Below are 27,902 nucleotides of genomic sequence, written 5' to 3' on the forward strand. Positions count from 1 at the left end.
TTAGATTGCATTTCTGTGCTGCTAGAACAAGATCACTAAAAAATGCAATAGATATTTTCCACAGTTATCTCTCTTTTTTTGGCACACTATATCACAACTGCCCATCATGTGGTAATATGATATATAAAATTTATGTATGCTTTAATGCTCAGTGTTACACTGAAAATTTGTACAAAAAGGAGTTAAGAGAAATCACACTTCAGGGGTTTTGCAGCTTAGCACATTGCTCTGATTTATTTTCTGATTGTACTTACCTGACTTAAAGCACGATGATCATGTTTTGGATAATAGAGAGAAATTAAATATATCAGAGTAACACAGACCACTCAATACAATAAAGTGTGCTAATATAATAAAATTCAAACATGCCTATTCCTTAATATTTATAACTAAATCAGTAGAAAGAATTAGGGATAAAATTTGGGAACATTATAGCAGAAAAAGAAATGGTATGTTACACCATCAAAAAAGAAAAGAAGGAGGGACAAAGAAGAAACTAACTTTATCTCAAATATCCAAAACCAAAGAAATTCAGTATATAGATTGCCTGTCAGATATTGCATTGACCAAATCTTTTCTACAACATATAGGAATAAGAATGTAATGATAAGGGTTCATTTAATTTAACAGACCTACAGGACTGCATTAACAAGAGAAATCCCCATAGATGGGACAGCAGCAAAGGGGTTCACATATACGGAATAACTTTTTATTACAGCCAAAGATTAATCAGCCGTAAGATGGATAGCAACTGGTGATTTAATTCCCAACTTTTCTTTGAAATGTCTCAATGGGATGTGCCAACCAGTATGGTGGTTCCTTTGGAAGGAACCTTAACATAATCCAGTAGGCATTTTGTAGTAATTTGCACTGCCATGACAAAACCTAGATTAAGCCATTCTGGTGCCAAGCCCATTCTAGTCTCACGATTGTTAACACAGGTAGAACTGCAAAGGAAGTGGAAGTTTTAAGCTTGTGTTTACAGTGCTAGAAATGCCTTTGCATATAATAATGGAGTTGCCTGTCTCGCTTTTATATATTTAAACCAAGTATTTTAGCTTTTGAGACAGATGGCAAAATCATCAATGAATTGCAACAGTTGTGAGAAGTGTAGGGAGAGGCGGCAGCTAAAATTGCTGCATCCCAAAATTGTTTCTAGGTTTATGAATGCTAACCCACACTCTTAACTGCACTGATAAACAGGATCCTAATGATAATGCAGAATGAAAGTAGCATGTACTTACTTCAGATTAATCTACTGCTGCGTGTAAGGATCATGTATGGTTTCTGCATGTTTTAGCTTCTGAATTATCTTCAAGAACTTGCCTACACATGGTAAATTATAATAGCCTGATACAGAATAGTAGGTGAACAATACTTGGAAAATAATCAGCTTTAGGGAAAACTGACACAGAAGTACTGAATGTTACAGAACCTGCACAGAGGGTTTGTGGGGATGAGTATTAACCATAAGTAGATGAAGATCAATGATTTCATTCCTGAATACCTGCATTCATCAAGCAGTAACATTTGTTTCAAAGCCAGCAGGTCCAATTTACTTAGTACTGGATATCTAGTCCCTTATGACCACAGCCAATATTTAGGAATCGTATAGTTTTAGGCAGTTATCTACCTTATCTTTCAACAATATATATTTTTATTTTTTCTACATTTGCATAGCAATGTATAGGAACACCTGAATCTCTGGCTGTAATCACCTGCTTGAAAAATTGGCTAAAAAAGGCTTTGGTGGATATTCCCAAAGCCTAACTTCTTAGGGTACTTCTATGGTTAATGGAAAAATAGAAAAATAAAGGGATTCTGTAGACAGTGATTCAGCAGGGTCCTAACCTCTGCTGCCGTTAACATTTAAGGGAGTCAAGACTAAATAATTAGTGCCTAGAGTTGGTTACAACACACACATTCTTTCTTGTATTTATTTTTGTCATATTATGAAACTATATTCCTGAATGCTTTTGGATTTAGACTGTTGTGCCATGTTGCACTGCTTATGTTTTGTTGTGATGCTGCTAAAATAAAATACCAAATATTCAACCTTGTTAATTAATATGCAGAGAAATAGCTTGACATTGGATTCTGATTATTAACCTTAAATAATTTGAATTATATACAAGTTGCTAATTGTTTACATTTTTAATATCTTTCAAGATTTTTTTAAAATGTTTTGGATTGATCCTGCTTTCCAGGATATTCAGGACTTATTTCCAAATCAAACAGGACAAGAAAGTATTTCCCCAACTAGGAGAAATAATTATTGTATTGCTGTCCAAATGCCCCAGCTTTAATGTAATAAAGAATCTTAAAAATCTAAATCCGTGTCACAAGAACCCTGTTAATACTACTTTTCGTTGGAACATCTGTGACATCATAAAAAGCTGTCAAATTTATTATGAAGAATGAGAAAAGGGAGGAATGTATGACAGTAAGTGGGTTTGCTCATAAGGTAAAGGATTTTAAGATTCTTTTCCTCAAGGCATAAATGATAGCAATGGAAAATGGCTTTTTAGAAGTAATTTTATTTATTTGCTGTATCCTACTGGGAATAAAACAAATAAATGAATGAAGAAAAGTGCTTGCCCTTTCATGGCCATAAATTACTCATTGTTCAAAATTATTTGAGTTGTCAAAGACACAAGATTGCATACTGTTACTTGAGAAATTATCTTCTTTCTTATATTGTAGTATTCTCTTTATTTCATGATCTTTTTTTGCTTGCTCTAGTTTGTAATTTCCAGTGTTTCAGGCAAAGAAAAAGATGTCCTTTTCATTCTATCAGAGAATAGATACATCAAGACATAGAGTAGAGGCCATCTGAATGGGAACAATATCAGTTTCTCATTGTCTTGCTGACATTGATTATCTGGTATTGATTTATACTGGCTTGCTTCAGTCTGTAAAAAATCCTGAGATATTTAATTTAATCCCACACTGGCAATTAACAGCTGTTATGGTAACCACTTGAGAGTCATATGATTCTATCATAGCCACATGGTTGTAAAATCTACACATTGACCACCAAGTTTGGAGATCTCTCTGCTCGAAATGTGAAATGAGAGGGTGCTGGATGTACTGGACCTACTGCATGGCTTTGTGGGATTTTTAAAAAAACATATTAGTAGTGTTTGCAGGTATTCTGGAAATTTATCTATATTTTTCTGCTGTTTCCATAAAAATAATTCAAGAAACTGTAGTAAACTTTGATCAGTCCTTATGAGGCATATTGTAACCATCTTCATATCAGCAGTCAGATGACTACCAGTTGCATACAAACTAACAACACAGGAATTAGGATTTCAATATTATATTACTATTTAAAGGAGCTTTGCTTTGACAAGGGAAAGGATTGTCTCTTTCAGTTTAGGAAAAAAAAAAGTGCTTTTAACTTTGCATGATAGTTTAAAATAAAAAAGAAAATATTAATTTTTGCTGTAGTTCTTAATGTAGTGCATTTCATAATTCTTTATGACTTATCCAGTGTAATAGCTACTGTTTCTTGCCTTGAGGTATAGACATGCGATATGTAGTATTCTAAATATTTGTAAGAAAACATTTTTAATGGAACCCCTTTTTACACACAGACCTTCTTCATCACCTTACCATAAAAGTGTTGAATCTGAATCTAGCAAATCTACTGAAACAGTGTTTTATATTTAATACTTAAAATTGGTTTGGAAGGGTGCATAGTTCAATAACCCAGATAAAACCAAAAGACAGATTAGATTAGATAAAAGATAGATTAAATAAAAGGATAATCCAGTCACTTTCCTTTTTAATCCTAGCTTTAGTTTATATTTTAACGAATGATATCACTTAAGGCTTGTCTTGGTTTAATAGAAATTGTGATTTTATTGGGGTTTCCAGGGACATTCAGAATTTCTATGAAACTGAAGGTTTGTTTAGTCCAGAGAGACATAGAAGTTTCCAAGATTGTTCTTGGAGAAATGATAGCTAAAGGTATTTAATCATATTTTTCACTGGACAGCAGATTACATCCACTTCTGACTTATGATGCATGCAATGATTCGTGCATTCATGTGCTCCCAAATTTATTGTTATATTTTCCTCTGTATAAGAGCAAAGCACTGTTCCCAATGAAGATACAAGCTGGGACAACATGAAAGTGGGTGACATGGAGGTACATAGGAAATGATAGAGTTTGCAGTCGTGCAATTTATTAGGCTGAGCTTTGTTGAGTCTAGAGATGCCAGTCATCCTTACTCTAAGAAACTGGGCTTTATAAACTGATTATTACAGTGTATTAAAAAGGATCAAAAATAAAAATGGTCAAAAATGGTCAAGCACAAGAAAGCTGTGGATTACATACCTCTTGCAGCAAAAGTAATGTCTTAGCTCTTATTGCTCTTTTAAAAAAATGTTATGACTTCTGTAGATATCAAGGTTAGTGACCTATTAGATGGAATTTTTATTTTTTTTAAATTCTTTTTTTAGAGGGGGAAGGGGGGAATTTTAGGGTATGTTGATGACAGTTAAAAAATAGTAAATCACCTAAATATCTGAAGCTTGTAGTATGTACTGGTACAAGACTTTCTTTGATCTTTAGTTGGAAAGGCTACAATATTCTAGGAACTGTATCTTGATACTTTGTTCCAATTAGCTGTAAAAGTATCAGCTGTTGGTCTGCTTGATCACTGCTTTTGTTTTCATAGATGTAGTGTCCTGATCATTTTAACCTGGCTTAACATCTTTCTGAAGGCTTATTTCTCAAGATAATTTTCAATTTGAACTTTCATTTTTCCCTTGGGCAAGTCTATGATGGTACCAAGTGATTACTGATCAGATGATTCAGTTCTCCTTACTTCAGTCTGCTTCTAAGGAGAGTAGTGACTCTTCCAAAATAACATATACAGCCAGTGTGGATTCTTCTATAATTCATAGAACAGTGGAAAGTGCAAGAAGAGTGTATCAAGGACACTTCATTTCAGAGAAAATATTCATGCACTACCTGCAGAAACAGAGTTCCAGCATAAAACTTTAAGTATAACCACTTCTTTTTTTTTTCTTTTTTTCTTGTTTTCTTTTTTTCTATTTCAAACTGAAAATAGAAACCTCTAGTTTACTTAAACCTATCAAATATTGTGAACAATGAAATTTATAGTCCCTATTAGCTTAATATAAGCATACACAACAATTATAACTACAAATGACTACAAGCATTACATGTTAATTAACCTGGAGTAAAACTAGGCTCCATTGTCAACTAGGAAGTTGACAGTGACTTTATCAAGTATCTAAAAATTAAATTAAAATGTATCTTTATTAGCCATGCTTTTTTTTTTTTTTTTTTTTTTTTTTTCTCTTCTTTCATTAAAAATCAGCCATTTCTTATGTTGGAACAGTTCTTGATGAATTTTGTGTATTATACTTTTTTACTGTCCATGTACCCTGGCATATAAAATTAGTATATAAGATGGACACATAGAATCCTCTAAAAGCAGACAAAACCCAAAGTTTCCCTGGTACACCAGCTTCTGATATTTTCCAGCAATTATTTCTGCATCTCATGATTGCAACTCTGGAAGTGAATCCTCAATATATTTTTATTCTTCGCTGGCTGCAGATTACTCAGACTTCACACAAAAGATCCAATCTTAAAGTACTTTTAGATGAAGTTCTTTTGACTGTAAGTAGTATAGAGTGACTGACTCATTTCAGATGTGGTCCCATAGAGAAAATATCTACTGCACTGGAAGTGGAATCCAAGAAAGAAAACCTGGGAACTGAGGTTAAATTGACAGGTTTTAAAAAAGAGAAAATTGGTTGAGTTAATGACAGCCAAGAAGTCTTTGTTTTTAATGTTATGTTTTAATTCTGAAATGAATATTTTTAATCTAGCTTTGCATTACTGATTTTATTTTTTTAAATTTATTTTTGTGTGGCAGTATGTTGGCATGGTTAGAACAGAGGAAGTATACAACAATGCCTTTGTGATAGCTGAGATGACGTGATTTCTTCCACTGAGCTTAACAGCTTCCTGAGCAAAGCATTTTAAAGCAAAAAAACTAGATATAACAAATATGTTATTTAGACAGGTTCTGCTACATTTTATCTGGCTACCCCAAGGGACTTTGGCTTTACTATTCTCATATTCCCTCACTCCCAGAGCTGTCATGTAATATAATGGTATTTAACGAATTGCATTTGGAAACTGATTCTACGGAGGGTCACTAAGATTTAAACCCCATAATTTACCTTCAGTAATCCACCTGCAGTTATTGCTGCTCTCCTTTAGCTCTGCAATATAAAAAGAAGGTCTTCTAAGAATTTTCTGAGGAAAAACCCCACAAATTATTCAAGAAACTGGGAAAAGCAATGTCAGTTACTGTATACTGGTCCTGGGCCAGTGAAGTCCAAAGGGAGCTTTGCTGTTGTCCTCTCTAAATTTAGTATCAAGTCATTTAGGAAGCTAATTTAATGTCAGATGATGTCTTGCATTTATTTTGAGCATATCTTTTGGACAGATGGGTTTTAATAGAGAACATTGCATGATTTTTAAGTCAATATAAAAGCCCAGATTCTTTTAATCTAATTGTAAGCCTGAACAGAGACACCCAAATTAATAGCACAGTTGCCTAGCCTCCCTCTACAGTCAGTGGAGAGAAATGGGGAAGACTGATACAGCTTGCTACAGGTCTGCATCTCTGTGACAAGGTCCTCTCTTTGCACTGGTTCTCTGTGGAGCTTACTGTGATTTTCAGTTTAGGCTATTGAGTTAGGTGGGAGAATCCAAGCTTGTTGAATTTCTCACAGGATTTCAAGGGTATGTTGAGAGAGGGTCTAGTAAACAAACAATTCAATCAGTCTTCATTTAACCTCAAGTCTTATACCTAGATGTTTTCTCAAACTCAGTTTTCTAACTTTTATTTCCTAAATTTAATATATATTTTAAATGTTTCCAGATAATATTAATACCTTGATCAGTAATCACTGCTCTCTCACATTTATGTTTTAGACATCAGGGCACTTCAGCACAAAGTATTAATTGACAAGTTAAATCAGAGTTTTTCTTATGTCTCACTTCAGGACTTGAATTATGTTAATTTGGGGCTATCAAAAACCCTAAGGTATTTCATTTATTATCCCTCCAGCATGCAAGCACCTCTTTTTTGGGTCAGAGAGATGTTCTTGTAGGCAGTCTCTCTAAAGACAGTGAGATTGAAGCATGTTTTCCAAATACAGAGAAATTACTTGAAATTGTTCACTAGTGATTGACAGGGAACTTTTCTTTTGTAAAACCAAGTATCCTTGATTTAGGAAAAAATGCAACAGTATAAGCCAAGGATAATAGTAATAAAAATCTTTGAATATCTCTCTTCATGTACCCAAGGAGCTCTGAATAAGGCCTGCATATGATTCCTTTTGTGGGTATTTTTCCATATGCTTCAGTAGGCATTGGATCATACCAATAGGGTTAAATCCAGTGTCCATTGAAACAAATGAAATTATATCCCTTAAATCTAATAAGTTCTGTGTCAGGCTTGTAAATTTTACAGTAGTCTGCACTATATTCTAATAGCTGTCTGAGTCTAATGCCTGTGAGGCAATTGCCTGCTCAGTACTCATATCATGTTTTATATGAATGGACAGGAGATTCAGAAATTTCGGAGGGAACAAATGTTCCTCCTTGTTTGCATAAGGCTTTCTTGTGGTAGATAAACAAGTTCTCTAAACAACTCCCTCAGGTCATCAGCACTTTTTAATGCTGAAAAGAATTTTTAGTAGCATTCACATTTCTGTAATATAAATTAAAATATTTAAGGAGGGATTTTTTTTTGACTTGGAAAACCTAGAATTCCACTAAGTATTTTCCTCCATTTTTTTTTTTTTTTCCTACAAATAGCAGTATGTTTACCTAGTACTTCAGTATGTACCATGAAAAACAGTGCCTGTGTACTAGTGACATTCATAAATCTCATGTATTTGCTGCAAGCTCTCATGTTTCTCAGGTAAGTCATGACAAGCTGTGGTATTGTTGCATATTATGCCTATTGGAAATAATAGTCCTCATCAAAAGCAAACTGCAGTGCAATACTAGACTGTCACCTACTTATGTCAGAGTAATAATACTGTTAAGCTTTGCTGCTCATACTGCTCTATAAATTAATAGTTCAAACCAGTAAGATTCAAGAGATGAAGTTTGACATATACACATTTTACAGTCTTTCATAAATCTGGTTTGTTTGTTTTTTGTTTAATCTCTGATTTTACAGAGGAAATTAAATAAATCTCAGGGTCAGATTCAGGTGTTCTTATACATGAAGAATAGCACTGGTTTACAGGAACAGTCCTCTCAGATTTACTGCAACTAGCTTTCAAATAAGTTACTAATCAGTTTGAGGAAAGGTTCCAGACTCCAGTCAATGTTCAAATCACATCTGAAACTAAGACATTAAGAAATTCACAGCTCAGGGTGGCTTTTTATATGCAACATGTATCATTATTTAGAAAGAATAGAGATATATATTATTGGCTCTGGGTAGCCTTGTTTTCTCTAGAAAACACCAATGGCAAGAATTAGTCTCTTAAAAAGCCTTAAACATTATTATAATAACAATGAAATTATGAAAAAATTACCAGGTTTTAATGTAATCTAATTGACTTTCTGTAAAATAACAAATAAATATTAACAAAAATAATTTTGATGGTTTTATTAGCAAGCATTTTTTTGAACACACCATGCTTCAAGTGGTTTATTTATGAAAAATAAAAGGCACTTCATATTTCTGAATATCTAAAGACAGTCTTTGTACTACACTTTGAAAACTGAGGAGTTTTTAGAACCTTTACTGTAATCCTCACCATACTCTTAAAATAGCAAAACAAAACAAAAATTCACATCCAAACTTTCCCTGTGGGTCAGATGTCATGAGAAACTTGTTGACTCCTGACTGATACAATGTGACACATTCCAAATCCAAAAAGGATTTTACACAGATATGCCATAGCTCATCATGTTAGTGTCTCTGTCAAATAGAGGAAAATTAAGGCTTCATGAACATGTTGGTTACCTTTTCTGTTCAATTTATGGCTCTCTTCCATTGTGACAGTGGCATTTGATAATGGAGAAGTTGGAGGACGCGAACTGAATAATTAATGATTTTCTAGTGTTCAGGTGGGTGATGTCAATGTGTCACGAACTAGGAGGGAAAAGGAAGGGAAAAGTACTTGTGATCGCAAAAATTTTAACTTTCTTTTCTCAATAGAATAATAAAAATGTCACTATTTGTTGATCAACAGGGCACATGTATCAAGCATAAAATGACAGGCTGTCATCTGAGCACTATTTCTGACATGGCTTTAGGATCCAATCACAACTTATTTATAAGCTATCATTTTTAATTACTTACAAATAGTTCTAATGAGCATGTTTCAGAATTTTGATATTTTAAACCCTTTTCAAAAAAACTATAATTAATTTTGACATGGTTCTAAGTAAGAAATCTTAAATGATAATCATCAAATAGGCTTAACCTTGTTTGTGTAGCAGCAATAAATTTACTCGAAGTAAGATGCAATTTGATATAATAGAGGTTCTGATATCTCTTTCTTAGTAGCTTCATGCCTATGACACTCAACAAAAGGAACTTTTTACATGTGTTTTGTACTTATGTAAAGGACTATATATAATGTACTAAGGAATGGTAAATAGAGACTGAACTTTTTTTGATTGTCATATCTTTGAGAAGATGTTGACTTTTAAAAGAATGTCTCAAATTCTATGTATGTATATTTGGATGTACATCCTGTCCAACATTTTCATCAGCTCAAGGGTTTGGTTTAGCATTTTCAGAAATTAATGTTAGTGATTAAGAAATGTTGATAGTGTGCCATAGTACAGGGTAGTAAGAACTTTAAATAAACATAGAGTCATAGGAGCTGGGCAAGAGTAAGTTTTACTTAACAGAAATGGAATGTATTATAACCTCAATATTTGAAAACCGAAGAACATTAAAGCTTCTTTAAGCACCAAAGCTAGTCACTGAGGCCAACTGAAATACTGTCCCTGAGAATAAACCACTTTTATTATTTTCTATTTTCTGGATAGTTGCTATAGCATATACAAAATATGTGTTCTACAAATTTCATGTTTATTTCTTCTCTCTTTTGAGGAGAATCTCAATTTCTCTTTAAGAAGCCTTACTCTTTATGACTGATAAGGTGACCATAGCAATTTGCTTTCATTGCAATCGGACAGGTGGGATAGCTTTCCTAGATGAGGTTTAAAAAAGTAACAAGGGAGATAGGACAAGCCCCATTAATCTCAATCAAGGTCTAATCTAGGGTGGCGTTCTCTGTGGAGAGAATTAAATATTTGTTCAGATGTCACATAATTAAGCTTTTTTTGTTGGAGAATTCACCTTTTGGCTGAATTTAGAAATTAATCTGTCTTAGAAATTATTTCTGTATCCCTTGTCATCCAGATTCTGATTGTGATTATGCCTTGCTCTCCAGCCTTCCTCATTTAGGGATTTACAGCAGATCTACTTCCCACTGTATAATGGAGCTAGGCAGCAGAGGGTCTGGGAAGTGGAGTTGGGTGCTGCTCAGCCCAGCAGTGGAGGAGGGCTGATGGGATCTTCTGCCCAGGGAAGGCTACCAGCCAGCAACTAGGAAGCCTTGAAGATGACTAAGTGGGGCCAGCTGGAGGTTCCCCCCTTTTTTAGCACACACATGGGAAGGATAACAGGGCTGCTAGAATGGCATCAGAGAAGTCACTCAGGAGTTGTGGCCAAGACTTACCAGGGAGGAAAGTATCAGGAACCTATGCAAATACTATCTGTACATAAAAGGTTCCTTTCACAAATGTGTACTAGAGAGCTTTGCAATAACTGTGAATTAATTTCTGCAGAGATCTGGCAGCAACTATGAAGAAAGGTGATGTAAAGTGTTCTGAGGTTGCAGAGAGAGCTGCTGTGCTCTAGAACATAGCAGGTGCTGCATTGGACTCTGCTGTTGTAATGGATGCTAAAGGTTATTCTTGCTTAGTATAAGTTTGAAGCTCTTGCCCTCTTAATGTATTAGTAGTAATTGGGAATGTTTTCCAGATACAGCTAATGCTCATTGAATATGTATCATTACTGAAGTTTGGGGAGAAAGTCTTTCTTCTAGTTTCATGATGCAGGTTGTTCAAGCAACTTTAAATTCCCATCCAAAGTTTTGGTGCTATCTACATATTCCTTCCCCCCCCCCCCCCCCCCCAACGCTCTTGAGAATCTGGCCCTGCATTTGTTCACTTTTTGTAAGAACCACACTTTCCCTTATCATTAGATACTAACTTCCATCTTCTTACTTGCTGTGTTTAGAGTATCATGATTTTGACTCATGATATGTATTTGACTCATGGTTAAAATCACATCCTCTTGTCTACAAACACAGTGTGGCAGCCTCCAGTTTGAGACTGATTCACTCTTCAAATGGGTTACATATCACCAGATGGCGAGACTTCTGAGGATGAGGCAGCTTCAGATTCACCTTTGGCTGTATGTGACTCCAGACAGCATAAAAACTTAGGTCACTGTGGGAAATTTGGACTGAAGAATGGAAGCCTTTCTTTGTAGGTTTGGGAGTGGGGTTTGCCTGAATAAGAAGCATTAGAATTATGGAACAAGAAAATAAACAAAATATTTTGCAAACAAGAACTAGAGTTCTTACCAAGCTCAGACTGGGTTGCTTAAGATGTGCAGTAGTGGGAGAACAAAGATGCTACAGGGAGGTTGCTAGACTTCCATTGTAAAGCAATTGCAATGGCCATCTTTCCATCACCTTTACCTATAGCTGATGGAAATTTAGTACATTAAAGCAAGCTAGAAGATTAACTATTCATTGTGGTCTCATTAAAATATGTATCACTTTTTTTCATCTACTGTCAGTGCTAAGATCCTGAAGCAGAAAAAACAACTCAATAAACATACAGAACTATATTTTCTCCAGAGCAGACTGATGAAAATGTATCAGATTGTGCTGTCTGCACATTTCACTGCTGCTGTCTCCTCAGCTAATTTCAGAGACAGTACTTGGATCACCAGGCGTTGTAGCAATGGTGATGGATACACAGTCTGCTGCTGACCAGAAATGTGATTTCTGTCCCCCAAAAGAGTGAAGTACAAAATAAATGTTGGATTTGCAGCATATTTTGAATGAGATTGTGTTATAAAGGTAAGCACTTTAAAAGGAATTTTTAATACGTTGATTTTCTTACTGAAAGTGAAAGAGCTCTGTGTAATGAATTAGTTTTAGTGGTGTTAAATCTTAACATTTAGATCTTTCAGATCTTAAATGCGTTAATCCTTTTCCTGTACTGATGACCTGGCAGTCCTCTGTGGTTATATCTTGCTAAAATAGCCTCATTGATACATTTCATCTGAAAAATTGAGTAATTTAAAGAGTTAATAAATCTGGATCATCAGTTCACTGAAAATTGTATTAATTTTATTTTACTTAATTTTAATAATGTGCTTAAGTGTCTTACTTGAATATTTAAAGATCAGCACATGCTTTGCTGAACTATGGCTTGATTACAACTATGAGAGAATATTTTATTAAATATGCAGGGAACTGAATTCATTAGTCTTCCATGACTTTCTTGCTCATGCTGTATAGGTTAAGAGCAAGTCTTAGTATTTCCTTGAGATAAATATAGCTCTTGAAGATAAAGTTGTCGATTAAATCTGGTGTATTGAGTTTATGTGGCAAGGTTTGGGTAGCGGGGGACGGCTACAGGGGTGGCTTCTGTAAGAAGCTGCTAGAAGCTTCCCCTACGTCCAATGGAGCCAATGCCAGCCGGCTCCAAGACAGACGCACTGCTGGCCAAGGCCGAGCCCATCAGCGATGGTGGTGGTGCCTCTGGGATAACATATATAAGAAGGGGGAAAGTTGCTGCACAACAGCAACTGCAGCTGGGAGAGAAAAGTGAGAATATGTGAGAGAAACAACTCTGCAGACACCCAGGTCAGTGAAGAAGGAGGGGGAGGAGGTGCTCCAGGCACCACAGCAGAGATTCCCCTGCAGCCCGTGGTGCAGCCCATGGTGAGGCAGCTGTGCCCTGCAGCCCATGGAGGCCCATGGTGGAGCAGATCTCCACCTGCAGCCCGTGAGGGCCTCACACTGGAGCAGTCTGTTCCTGAAGGACTGCAGCCCATGGGAAGGATTCATGTTTGTGGAGAACTGTATCCTGTGCGAGGGACCCCATGCTGGAGCAGGGGAAGAGTGTGAGGAGCCCTCCCCCTGAGGAGGAAGGAGCAACAGAGACATTGGGTGATGAACTGACCACAACCCCCATTCCACACTCTCCTGTGCTGCTGTGGGGGAGGAGGTAGAGAAATCAGGAGTAAAGTCCTGGCAGAAGGGAGGGGTGGGGGGAAAGTGTTTTCAGATTTGGTTTTATTTTCTTATTACCCTACTCTGACTTGATTGGCAATAAATTAAATTAATTTTTCCCCAGTCAAGTCTATTTTGCCCATGATGGTAATTGGTGAGTGATCTCCCCCTGTCCTTATCTCAACCCATGAGCCTTTCGTTATATTTTCTCTCCCTTGTCCAGCTCAGGAGGGGAGTGATAGAGCGACTTGGGTGGGCACCTGGCATCCAGCCAGGGTCAACCCACCACATCAGGTTACTGTATTTGGCTAATGAGGAAGGTAATTTTTTATTTTGAAATGATGTATTCTGTGACTCAGTTATTTGGTTTCTAGTATCCTGTCTCATTATGTAAGGACACATCAAAGAAGGCTAGAGAGCAAGAGGAAACAAGAAAAAAAAAAAAAAAAAAAAGGTGTGTATATGCCAGGAATACCAAAGGTCTCAAAGAGAGGAATGGTGGAAATCTAGCTGTCTACAAAACTGTTTTTCCTGTGTCCTAGTGTATCTGAGACATTTATGTGCCTTTGGAAGATACAGCACAGGACTCTGAAGAAGCCTGTGCCCTTCTGAATGAAGAGACACAGTGGCCAGTAGAGGTTTCCTGGGACATTTTAAATGGCAGAAGGTACCTCTGTTTAGGCCAGTTAACTGAACCTCTAATGTAATGATCAGGAAACTCATATGTGGGCCTCGAATATTCTTCCTAGTTTTACTGATGTCCCCATAATGAAGGGGAGCTGCATCACCCTGACTGCTGGTCTCCTGCCCTTCCTCTGGATCAGCTTACCTGGGCTGCCAGGTGAGCGGGCCAGGCCTGGTGACTTGATCCATCATGTCACTTGTCTGTAAAATTGCCTTCTCCATAAGCACGTATGCTTCCTCACTGAGGGAGTTTTCTGTGGAGAATTAAAGAATCATCTCACATGTGAGATGTGCAATCCTTGCAGACTAAGATTTGCATAGAAGAACTGCAACAGTATTTGATTAAGGATATGAATCTTATTATACTTCTGATTGGTTTTTGTGAAGCTTCTTTCCTCAGCAAAACCTGTTATGCCATTATCTTAAGCTAATCAGGAGTGAACTAAAGAAAAAAAAATGTGAATATGAAGAGGATTAGTTATGTCGGATGTGAAATTTATATTCATAATTATATAGTGTCAATTATTTAATCAAAATTTCTGTTATGAAGTGAAAGGATAGCTATATGATTTGATTTATACCAAGAAGCCGTGTATTTTGACAAATGTCACAATATCATAAAAACACAGAATGCTAAATAATAGTAAAATTGACTAGGGAAAAAAAGAATATTTTGGAGATATTTTTTTCCAAGTAAGGTAAAAGTTGGGTTTAGTATATTTAATCTCTTCCCTATAGTTTTAACAGAAATACAGAATACATCAGATAAAGAGGGGAAGTATTTAAGCACTGTTAAATTCATAGCTATTAGTATGGCTATAAGATGGAGAAAAATCTTTATATGTTTAAAGTATTTATGTGGGTTTTTTTCTAGTAAATCAACTTGAGGAGATTATGTATACACAATTATCTTGATGAAATTTACCATTTTAGATGAGCTCTAGCCCTCCTCACACAAAGACCTCTATTAAAAAGTCTTTTATAATTTTAATAACGTATCATGCAGTTATTTAATGACATTTTGATATCCTAGCTGTTCATTGAATATTTACTCTCCATTGCTTTTCATAGCTCATATTGCCAACAGCATGATTTCTGTAAGTCAAACTGTTTCTGTATGCCATTTTAGAAGAAAATATAGGCAAACCTCATAGTAGGAATTTTTAAAATATGTAGTTAAGTGGAATAGTCTGTTAAACAGTCGTCTGTTTAAGGGATACAATCAAAATTATTTTATCAACAGTATTGCAACAACCTCATTTGTATCAGACTAAAACTGTTGAAATGTGTGATAAAAGCCAGAGAAGCTGTTAGTAGGCTGACAGATCTTTGCTGAACATACAAGCTATTGTCACTGAAAATTTCTGAACAGTTCTAGCTTTAGAAAAGGCTTGCTTTGCCCAGTAACAGTTGTAATATCACAAGGAGTTGTACTATTTTGTTTTAATTAAGAAGTATTTTCTCACCTATTCCCTTGAATTGACTTTTCTGGCTACTGCTGGCCTTCTTTACTTTTTTTTTCTTACCTCTTTTTTTTTTTTTCTTCTTACCTCAGCATTTGATAATTACTGTACATGATCTTGACTGACTGCCAGGCATCTACTAAACTTTATGGTAATGAACTTTCCCAAATGCCTGGGGTTTGCTGTTCCTGATGATGTCCCATCACAGTGCTCACTGATCGAGCCACTCAGGCTGAAGCTGCTCCTTGCAGAGCAGATGAGGCAGCAGCAGGATGGGATGTTCTCCCTGACATCCCTTAGTGTTCATACTTCTCTTAAGTTCATAAATAACCCTGATTTTTGACCTATGAGATCAGGTACTTTTCTGAGCGTTTGGAAGGAGTATGAGGAATATAAATTAGATGCAAGGGGTAACTAGTACGTGGGTTTTTTCTCATCACTTTTCTTGAAGAAGAATTTGAGTGTATCTAGAAATTGAAGCCTACTGTTTTCTTCTGAGAGTAGGACTCCTTCCTTTCCTTTCCTGAATGGGTCTGAAATGTCACCTGTCCCAGCTTACATGCGTATGAACCCTGGTGCAGTCATATTTCCAGAAATTTGGTGGAATTTGATCTGTCATTTTATCTTGTTTACTCAGCTTTGCAATACTAGCCACTCATCATTAAGGCCTGCTTTATCTGTGTGTGGTGAAAGCAGAGCAGGGGTCTCCCCGCTATTGCGCAGAGCATCACAACAAATCTCTGTGGCCAGAGTAGTGCCAGGATGTCTCTGCCCAGCTCTCCTGGAAGCACAGAGCACCGCAGAGGAGGGGCAGCAGAACAGAGGGCACGGCTCCATCTTCTCGAGCACCAGCCCGTGGGGATGAACGGGGTCTGTGGAGGAGCGATGTAGTGAGGGGGCAAGTGCAGTCCCTAAGTAGTGTGAGAGCTCTCAGAGCCGCTCTGTGACTCCTTCCTTTGTACTCATTGCCCTGTACTGCTGCATTTGCCAAAGCTTTAGAATGACATGCAATGGAACAAAACTGGAAATCAACTTAATTTGTAATGTACAGCATTTCTGCATAGTGTCCTAAGTATTCAGTCAAGAAAGACTACGCACAAAATCAATATCAGCGTAGTAAGCTGAAAAATGTTACAAAGCCTGACATTCTTCTGACTCCGTGGCACTGACACAATATGTTGCTGAACAGGAATTCACATTGAAGGCTTTTATGTATTCTTGAATAATTAATATGCATAGATTTGGGATATAGCTAATACTTTCTAGGTGAAGATAATAAATGTGTTTTAATAATTGTTTCCTGCCACTTCATTTACCAATTCTTAAAATATTGAAATGCAAATATATTACTGCTTTCTGCTTTTTAATGTGGGGCTCTTTCATGAAAGCTATTAGTACATTTTGTTCTTCTGTTGAGTTACATGACTTTGTGACAATACTATTTAGTCTAGGAATTTTGTGCGTTACCCTGTGAAATATTAAAAAGCTTTTAACTATTAAATGATATGTATATGCAGTATGCAGAGCACAGCATACTGTGCACTAAGCAAATTCTTTCACCATTTTTATTACTAGAAATATAAAATAAATAATAGATTGGTTTGTAAATCTTTTTGTAGACCTATTTAGAATAATGGTTCTGTTAATCATAAGCAAGAAAGAATAATTTCTAAGAGTGTTACACTTACTGAAGATAAAAGAGTAGAGCTGCTGGGTTATATGCTAGCCTCTATTTTAAAAAGATATCTTTAGAAAACCAGAAGAAAGTAGGAAGGAGTGAAGAATAAGTTAATTAGCTATAGTGTCCCTTTCAATAATGTATCTTTGACAATTCCAGGAAAATGCATTGAGATAGAATTCAGGTCATAGAATACTTGTACCAAGCCTGTTACTGTGTTTAATTTAGTCAATGGCATTGACAGCTGATTTGTTCATGAATTGAATAAAAAATACACTACTTTATACTGAATTCCTTTAAATGTGCACTACTTTAATGAATATAAATTATGGTTCAATATTAACTAGTCTCTGTCTGCACATCTAACTGTAGAAAAATCTCATATGTGAAATATATAAAACTTTCAGTGACCATTTCGTTCCTCACCTCTTTTGCAAGTTTAGGTTGAACATAAGCATGTAGACTTGATAGAACAAACAAGAATGCAACCCAGATATTTAGTACATTACGTTTTTTTCAATTCAATCAATAACCTGAGCTTTTATTACAATGCAATGACTGTGCTCACCTCTTCTGATATGAATATCCTTAATTGAAAAACCATGTTGGATTGGAGCAGTCACAATTGTTATACTAATTTCAGACAGCTTTGTGCTAACACGCAAATTTTATTCATTCTGGGAACCATCCATTGCATTTGAAATATATTTCTCTCTTTTACGTCTTATTTTGTGACTATGTGCATATATGTGTAGTATATGTGCATCCCTTTTGAGTGTCTATTTTCACTGTTTAAAACTTTCTTAAAAGAAAATAATTGTCATTTATATATTTTCAGATTTATTATATTTTCTATATAAATAACACTTCTGAATTTGATAACTTTAATAAGGACCTTTACTGACTATACAGTAACTCTGTGAAAGGAAACACAAATGGAATGTTTTATCTGTAGCTGGAGCTGCTGTTTCAGCTATCAAACTAATGGAACCGTAATGGAACACTTACTAACAAAACTAATGGGATGCATTCTTTTCTTTGTCACTAGATCTGTATGGCTCCATTAGGTCTGATTTGTTCAGTTAACGAGAGGAAAGAATGATGAAGACGCTAGCATTTTGCTATGTAGCTGAAAGAAATCTATCACTTTTTTTATATTCATGAGCTAGTTAGCATCTTGTTATGCTAACCTTCAGTGAACTGATACAAGTTAAAGAACATCTGTTGTGGTATGGTTTTATTTACGAAATAACCTATTGATTCTCATCATTGTGTTATTCTTACATTCATAAAAGAAGGAGGTCAAGAATATTTGTTTCTTCTGCCATTGTTCATTATCCCAGATACTTCTACTAGAGGAAGTGGTTTCTCTGGGATTTTACTGTAATCCAAAGGATTTTATTTTTATTGAGCCTTTTTCCTGATACTGCACTTCATAGTAGTTGTTTCAAAGTTCAACCATGTACGGAAAATTAAATGTAAGAGCAATCATGTTTACTTTCTATTAAAGTATGGATTTTTTGAAGAGACTAATTTACTGGGAGAATTCTCTGTTAGACCATTTTACACCTACAATCTAATATTGAAACCCAGTGCAACAACCTTTCTTAAAGACAAGAAATCTAATTTGACATAGATAGCTGTCCCACGCCACGTATTTTTGTTAGTATTATAGCTGAAACACTGCAGAATTGCCTAAGTGTTTCTATCCTGAGATTTTCTTTGAGATTTTAGTGTCTAAAATATTTTAGATCTTTTTTCTATCCTTTCTCATTAGCCTGGTCCTTTTACACAGTTTCCAACCTCCATGCAAATTTGGCATTCCCAATCTTCCAGAACTTCAACATGGTCAAACTACAGCTAACTGGCTAATAGAATACAGGTAGCAGACCTATGAATTAATAGATCTGGAAAAAATCATTAAAGCTATATGTCTACTCAAATGGTGCCACAGAATGCTACAGAACTACTCCCTCCACCCTCCATCTCCAATGACTTTGTGTTATGAAACAGAAAATTTGAGAAGGAAATTTTGAATACAGATGATGTTTCGTAGTGCTGAGCATGTGAAAGGCTGTATATATAGCTTCTTTACTAACCTGCATATGAACAAAAAAAATATAATGAAAATATATTACTTCAGAGAATAGAAAGCATAATTTGAAACACTGTGATTGTTCGTATTGTTTTATCTCTTTTTGGTTTGAGAGAATTTTAATTTTTTGTGTTTACATGTTTATCATTGGCCATGGCATTTGGAAGGCCTGTGGAATATTGCTAGAATATAGCTCAGCTTAAGAGACTAAAGCAAAGGTGACTCTTCAGAACCAGAGGCTGATACATGCCTTTAAAACTGTGATTTTCTGGCTGTTGACGGTATGTCTCAAGTACACAGGTTATAATCCGTGGTTCTTGTGTATCGGGTCTGGCTGAGCCAGAATTGGTTTTCCCCTGTAGCAGCCCTCAGGGTGCTGTGTTTTATGCTGGGAGCTGGCAGGGTGTTGATAGCACACTGGTGTTGTGGCTACTGCTGAGTAGTGCTTACACAGCACCAAGGCTCTTTCTGACATTTCCCCCCCCACAGTGGGACGGGGTGGGCAAGATCTTGGGAGGGGACACAACCAGGACAGCTGACCCGAACTGACCAAAGGGATATTCCAGACCATATGACGTCTGCTCAGTATAAAGCTGGGAGAAAGGAGGAAGGGGGTGGGGTCACCCTTGGTCCTCCGAGGCAACCACTACGCGTATTGGAGCCCTGCTTCCTGAGAAGGTCTGACATCGCCTGTTAATGGGAAGTAGAGAATAAATCTGTTTTCTTTTTTTTGCTTCCGCGTGTGGACCTTTGCTTCGCTTTGCTTATATTAAAACTGCTGTTGTTTTACCCACAAGGGTTGTTTTGTTTTCCTATCTTATTTTCTTTCCCTTCTTTGCCCTATTGAGAAAAAAAAGGGGAAAAGGGGGGAAGTGATAGAGCGACTTGGTGGGTACCTGGCATTTAGCCAAGGTCAAACCACCACATCTTGTAATTTGGTTCTGCTTCTAGTTTGTTGGGTAGCTACTATTGTTGTCTTCTAGAGGTATTTTAGAGGATTTGCACAATTTATACATTTATTAATGTCACCAGGAGACAAAATGCAAATGAATATTGAGATTTTTCTAGGTTTAAATGTGATGAAACAAGATCATTTTTCAGATAGTATTTTACATATTTCTTCTTCAGAAGTATATTTGTATTGAAGTACTTATTGAAGTACACTTTCAAAGAGGATTGTTGTGTTGATCCAATGTTAAGAATTACTGCTGTGCTTTATTATCTTCCTATTACCTTCGTTTATTATTATCTTCTGTAAGTGATCTAGATATTCCCAGATTTCTTATGTTATTTTACACTTTGTAATATGATTATTACAGGACCTTCTGTCACAAAGATGTAAATGTTTCGTGTATATTTCATGTTTTTATTGAAATAACTAAGTTAAATTTCAGTCACAATCCCCCCAGGTCAAAATACATTGTGAGGAAATAATAAAATAGTCTATTTAATTTTCTTTTTTTCTGATTTTGAATGTATTTTTTTTGGAAGCAGAAGAAAGAGTGAAACCAAATGTGTTTATTAAGATTTCAACAGAATCACCATTTTTGTTTAGGAAAAATATGAAAAGAAATATCAAGTGAGGGAAAGATTTTCTCTATTTTGCACCATTTAATGAGAGTTTATGTAGTCTCAGTTAGAAAACCAGCTGTAACGTAATGTTAGTCAAAACTTTGTTGTGAGCAAAAAACTAAACTTACCTGATACGAGAAGCCACCAATTCACAGCTGCATTAAAATCATAGAATCATAGAATGGTTTGGGTGGGAAGGAACCTTAAAGATCATCTAGTTCCAACCCCCCTGCCATGGACAGGGACACCTTCCACTAGATCAAGTTGCTCAAAGCCCCGTCCAACCTGGCCTTGAACACTTCCAGGGAGGGGGCATCCACAACCTCACTGGACAACCTGTTCCACTGTGTCACCACCCTCACAGTAAAGAATTTCTTCTTATATCTAATCTAAATCTACCCTCTTTCAGTTTAAATCATAACTATTTACAGTATTTTACTTTGACTGTTAATATAGTTAGTCCAGTTACAATGATATTGCCATTTGCACTCCAAATTATCAAATTAATGCACAATAAGTCTCATTAAAACACAACTTAAAAATGTCACACAAACACTTTCAAGTATCTACCCCTTTCTCAGTGTTTATGCTGTCTCTTTAGGTGCTAAAGTTGGCAGCACCCATTCTCCTCAAAAAGAAAGGAAAAAGGTGGTTTACTGAGTTGTTGGCACCCTGAATTCTAGGAGGAACACTAGGAGGACTGTGACGTTGATGGTTTCTTCTTCCTCACCTCTCAGTTATACTTGGGGCTAATTTAGCATATTTTCTCACATGTTTCTTTTGCCTTACCCTTTCTTTACTGATTGATAACATCTCTTTTTAGGTGTATATATAATGTATTTTATTTTACATATGTTAGTACATTCCTTGTTCTTCTCCACATTTTTTTTTCCTCTTTGCTAGCCTTAAAACCTTTTTGTCCAGCTCTCCAATCAGTTGTTTTTTAATGACCACTACTAGCTTCTTTATAAGACTGTCTTTATTATCCCATGCCTATAGTCCTGTAAATCACATTATTATGTAAAAATCATAAATCTTTCATTCTACAGAGAATTATTACTTTTCACTGTGTATGTAAAAACTTTGATTATACAACAAGATTATGCAAATATAAACAAATATAAGTGATACAAGCAAAACTGTAACAATCTAGGCAATAGTCACCTGATCATTAGAAAAATTGTTGCAGCTTAACAAGCTAAATCAAAACTCCAGGCAGGCAAGGAAAGTTCAGACAAAGCCTGAGAAATCAATCTTGAGGCCTTGCAGAGCTGTTACAAGGTCTACAGCAACGTTACTAGCAGTGGCATTACTGGTTTACAGGGCTACAATAACAGCTGAACTAACTTTCTTGCATTGTCTTTCATCTCTTTGTCATACTACTTCTAATTAACAAACTGACTAGTTAGGAAGTCTAACTAGAAAAAGTTGTAAAGTTGTATTTTTTGGTTCTGCATTGCTGTTTCTCAGGTTATATTCAGTGGTGCTGTCCTTTCTTGTTTTAATGTTACAGAATTTGAAATCTTGGCTGTTTAAGCTAGAGCAAAATCACAAAAGGTTCAATGAAAAAGAAACAAAGAGAAATCTGTGGGGAACGCTCCTAATATGAAGTGAACTCACAACTAGGAGCAGCAGTACCTGAATTTAGCAGGTTGGGTAGACTTTACATATCCTGAGAAAGTTGAGAATATCTGTGTTAGGGTCACATCCTTATCTAGACTTTTCCTTTTCTTGAAATCCAAACAGAAGACCTGGATTTCCCTAGAAATTTTGGTGTGCGCCACTGCATACTACATCTATACAGGATCCTTGCACAGCTGCTTTTCCCATTGTGATTTGAGATTAAAAAAGCCATCATGCTAAGAGACAGTGAAGGTGTCAAATGGCAAACAGACAAGAAGAGGTGGAAAGTACAGTCTGTAAATCAATGAGTATTTTGGAACCGGGGGAATTGATAGTAATATAAGTCTCTAAACTAATAAGGGTGCATTTATCCCAACCTGTTAGGACAGAATGAGCAAGATAGTTGTAAATACCACTGCAGATAACACTATCAGGTTTAGGCTTATCTTTCCCTAATGCAGTGCCAGAACTAATCAGTCTCCATACAACTAACATACTAACAACGAGCAGGCTCCTAGGAAATATGCATTTATCACAGTAACAGTGTCGAAACAGTATTATTCATTCAAAACTTATTTTGCAGATAAAATTGTTATGTTAACAGAATGACTTCTCAGTTGTTCAATTAAATATTCAAAGATTTTAGAAAACTAGAATTAATGACTAAACAGCTCAGTTTAGGGAGAATAATATGGATTCAATTCAACATAGCATCTGTTGTTGCCACAGCAAGAATAATAAATAGATCGTAATGTAGAAATAAAAATCAACTATTTAGATTGCTGGCATCTCTTACTCATGTCTGTAAATGAAATATGTTCCTCAAAGAATTTGTGCCTGTAAAGTACTGATTTTTCTTATAGTTAAGACAGTGTTTCAAGGGGGAAACTTATTTTCTTAAGTAAGGAAAGTAAATAATGTCTGTAAGGGAACTGATTAATCTCTATTTTAATAGATTATTTCAATATTTCACTGTTGCAACGGAAACTGTAGCCTCTCAGTTCACCCTCTGTCCATATTTAACCTTGATGAGGGTAAATCCATTAACAAGGGCAGGTTATTCTCTGCAAACAATTCTGTTCTTCCTCAGTGAAATTCATGGCTGCTGTGGTAACTACATAATAATAATAGGCAATGGACGAAAGCTATTAAGGTTGTTTGCAGAAGTCAAACATCAAGGTGCTTTTAAAGGGAGACTTTAAGTTATTATAAAAGAAGCCCTATGGCATCAGTGTCTTCTGTTATTTAGTAAAGACTTCTATCACCCAACAATACCTGTTTTTCCTTTTTAACACTAGTCATGTTGTCCTGTAAATCAGGTTTATAGGAAAGATATTTCTTTATTAGTTTCAAGTCAGATGATGGTCAGTAGAAGTAATCCTCTGGGCAAAATTATTCCCAGCCTCAGCTTCAAACAAGTTTTGATTCATTTATTATATTCTCAGTCTGGGTGCAGACCTCCTACCGACATCAGTAACAAGGAATGCACTGAGAAAAACACAGAGCTTTGAAAATAAGATGTTATTTGTGTTTGGGAAGAATATTTTAACGTTGTTCTCTGTACTAATGCTGTCACATTTTATATGCAGTGGTAGGGTTTGCTGTGGTTTTATATTTTGGCACCACCCTGTAATACATGTACCATCATGCTGTATACTCCGGGAACAAATTCCCATGGTAATATTACATTTGCAGACCACTTTATGGGATAATTAAGATAAAGGATATTGTGAGTTCCATAAATATCCAACAAACTACACAGAAGTATGTCAAGACTTAAAAAAATGTAGCTAAAGCCTACAAAAAGGCTACAGTAGATTTGGGAAACAAGTGATTCCTGCAAGGAATCAAGCAAGTGAAATATAATGTTAGACTGCAATTTTGGTGATCTACTTCAGATTCTTTTAGATATTGTGGGTTATTAAGTAACCAAATTATATTCAAGTAATTCAGCACCTGCTTCATCAAGCTACAGAATATGGAATTAGATATAGACCACTTCAGCTTCACTGATTTAATTATGTAGTAGAGACAGACTGGTGAATATACATTAATCCTATGAAATTAAATCAAGAAAATTAGCTGAAGATATTCCTAGGGGCCTATTTGGTGTCTATTTGCATAAAATGCTGAATTACCTGCTTACTGATATCACTTTTTCTTGTGATGAGAAATAGAATGGAACTGAAGAACTGAGTTTACATAAAAATTTAAGCAGAAATGTACGGGTTCAAACAAGAAATCCATTTAACTCCTGGCTCTGACAACAGCTAATACCAGATCATTAGAGCATAAGAACAGAACAGGTATATAACTTTTCCACCGGTGTTTTCTAATGTGAAGTATAGAGGCTACACTGTTATTTTCTTTATGTTCAATTATGTGTGATGGACCTTGCTTCTATCATTATTTTCTGAATCAGTTTGTTAGTCTTTTCTGGTCTCTTCAGTATCCTGTACAATGTATGCAAGTATGATGTATCGTGTATACTCTGAAGAAGTATTTCCCTTTTGTTGGCTTTAAAAATTCTTTAAGATAGTCATCTGATGTTTCCTCATAGAAATAATGACAAAATAGGCAAATAAAGCCTATGAATTCTTTATCCATGACATTCATGATTTTATAGAATGCTGTCCCTGTCATCTCTTTAGGAGTCTGAATTATTTCATCCTTTCACGTATAGAGACATTCCGGTATTTATAAACATGGTTTTGTCCTGTTTGTAACTTTTCTATTGGCACTGGATACTTTATAGCTGGTAGGAAGCTTATTACATGCTATTGTCTCCAGAAGTCTAAACAAATAACTTAAGATGCAGAAGCCTATCCCACAGGCTTTTCAAATTAAGTGAGACTAACTCCATACCAAATTACTTAATTTCAGTGCTAAGTATGGACATTGAAGGCCTGTCTTATTATCTCAGTCTGAACATGTGACTTCTGTTCTGCTATTCTTAGTCTAGCCATTTCATACCATATTTGAAAAGAGCCTTGTTTGTAATTCTCTTAAGATTTTCTAAGCAATTCAGTTTTCTAAACCAATCCACCTATACATGATTCTTTTACAAGTAATATCATAATCAATTTGTTTTATTGAAGTAAAACATTAGTGAAGTAAATTTATTGAAGTAAAACAATAATAAATAAGCAGATCATAAAACATGTTTAGAAAATGTACTAATGAAGTGTAGGTAGTCCTAGAACTTAAAAAATATTTGATCTGTAGATATATTTCAAATAATTCTATCAGAAATGCATTTTCATCCTTGGGGAAATATTAAAGATTCAGAGTAATTTCCATTTTTGGTTGGAGACAAAATGGAATTTTGAGAGACAGTGACAAATAGAAAGTACAGCATGTTTAGAAAAGCCGCTATCCTGATGTGCTTGCTGCACATAGCTCAAATATGAGGCACAGGTTCTGTTTAACTTATTCAGAATAGATACTTGAACCTTGTACTGCCGTATCGAGAATAATTAATAACCACAAAAGCTTTAGGTGAATTATAGAATGCCTCACCTGTTTTGACTAGCTGTTTTTCTTGAACCTGAAAAAACATTCCTAGTTCATGCCTGAGACACTCCTCATGCATGCAGAGTTCTCTATTGTGTATTCCCTCATTGTTCTAATAAATCATCATGTGTTTTGTATTTTCCACGTTTTATTTTATTTGCAGTATTTATTAATCTCCCTGGTTTATGTTTCGGTTACAGGTCTCTCTTGGACTTCTACATGCTCGAGCTACTCATATCCTCTGGCCTCCACAACGCTGGCAGAAGTTACAGCCTATGCTACCTCCAGAGCGCAAACCACTCCAGAGAGAGCAAGAGTAATCTAAATATTCAGACAGAAAAACGCTGAAGTAAAGTTTAACCAGGAAGAGTTGCAGTGGTTATAACATTACCCGTAAGAGATTTACCAAGTGTGCTTTAACATCAGGTACCATATCAGCAAATACATGTGACATCTCCATGGTAAAATGACACCTTAAGTGTAAAGCTTTATTGGGTTTTTTGGTTGGTTGTGTTGTTTGTTTTTTGGTTTTGTTTTTTTTTTGTTGTTGTTGTTAATCTCAAACAGTAGTGCATTATGCATTATTTTGGTTTCAAATAATTGGTTGTAGAAGTTTTGAATGTTCAATTTTTCTGGGAGCAGTAGAATGCTTGACTTATTACATCTGTACCTGTGCTCTGGATAAGAAATTATTAAAACCTTCAATAAAATATTTTAATCTTTTACATTCAGCTTGTTTCTTTATTAACTGAACAGAACCTTTATTATTATCATTGATTGCATATGAAAAAACCCCCAAAACACGTAATATGCTTTGGATTATCCTATAATTTCTAATACTGAAGAATCAGTACTTCTGTAGCTGAAAAGTTAATCATATATTATGTAAACTTTTTTCAAAAAGCTAATGAGATTTTTTTTTTATTTTAATGTAGCTTGTGTTTATTATTAAACTGAGTACATATTACTTATTTTTAATTTCTCTTTCGGGAGTGTTCTATATAAACATTCCTTGTATATCTTGCTGAAGCAGGTATTCAGTCAAAACATACCAATTATATTGCAGTATCTGAAGGTAACATTTCATTTATTTCTCAAGTATAGTAAATCATTGTTAGCATTGATTGCCTCAATTCTTTGAAACTATGTAATCATAAATCATAAATACTACACAATTAATACTATAAAGATATAATTGATATTATAAATATGCTCTGAGTATGCAGTAAAGCTTCTGCACATATTATAAGGGAAAAGAACTTGAAAAACAACACATTTTCAGCTGCAAATTAATATGAGCCAGTTTATTTTCAAATTTATTGAATTTTACTTTGGATAGGATAGTACTTTAAAATTTAACAAATCACATAAAAGATCTTTAAACATTTCAGCTAAAATCATGCAATTATCAGAACTTCAGACAAGTGGAAAATAAGTCTATAGCTCCTTGAAGACATATATCTGCATATCGGTTAGATGATAGGTTCAATCACTGTGGAAACTCTCTATTTCTGTCTAACCTTCTTCTTAAATGCTCCAGCTCTGTAGGCTCTCTGAACACTTTACATGTGCCATAATCTTTCTTTGTTCGAAGAAGCTGTTCCACAGGTCTCTGAACTCATCTTAGTTAAAACTAATGCAGTTTGTTTGGGTGTTAATTGCAATAAATTAACAATTATTTTGATTGGCACAGGGTGATTGAAAACAGTAGTTTGCAAAGTTGTTTTTTTTTTTAATTAATTAAGAAAACTGAAAAGAGTTCAGGAAATTTCCTGCAGTCATAATTAGTTTTGGTGACAAAGATACAAACACACATTCATGAAAGGACAGAGACAAACATGGAAAGAAGCGGAACAAGACCAGATTAGATCAGCTCTATTTCTCTTGGTTGTTCAGGTCTTCATTTCCCTTCTTTTCA

General features: G+C 35.4%; 1 protein-coding gene across 3 annotated transcripts in view; it reads left to right on the forward strand.

Annotated features, from left to right (window-relative positions):
- The window catches only part of IMMP2L (inner mitochondrial membrane peptidase subunit 2), a 487,583-nt gene extending 460,874 nt beyond the window's left edge, over positions 1-26,709 (forward strand). For all 3 annotated transcript variants that reach the window (XM_074870290.1, XM_074870291.1, XM_074870292.1), the window contains one exon: positions 26,185-26,709. In XM_074870290.1, the coding sequence (XP_074726391.1) occupies positions 26,185-26,304 (120 nt within the window). In that variant the 3' untranslated portion in view covers positions 26,305-26,709. The remainder of the gene's footprint in view (positions 1-26,184) is intronic.
- The last annotated feature ends 1,193 nt before the right edge of the window (positions 26,710-27,902 follow it).

Source organism: Strix uralensis, chromosome 5 (genome assembly GCF_047716275.1).
Source record: "Strix uralensis isolate ZFMK-TIS-50842 chromosome 5, bStrUra1, whole genome shotgun sequence".
Lineage (NCBI taxonomy): Eukaryota > Metazoa > Chordata > Aves > Strigiformes > Strigidae > Strix > Strix uralensis.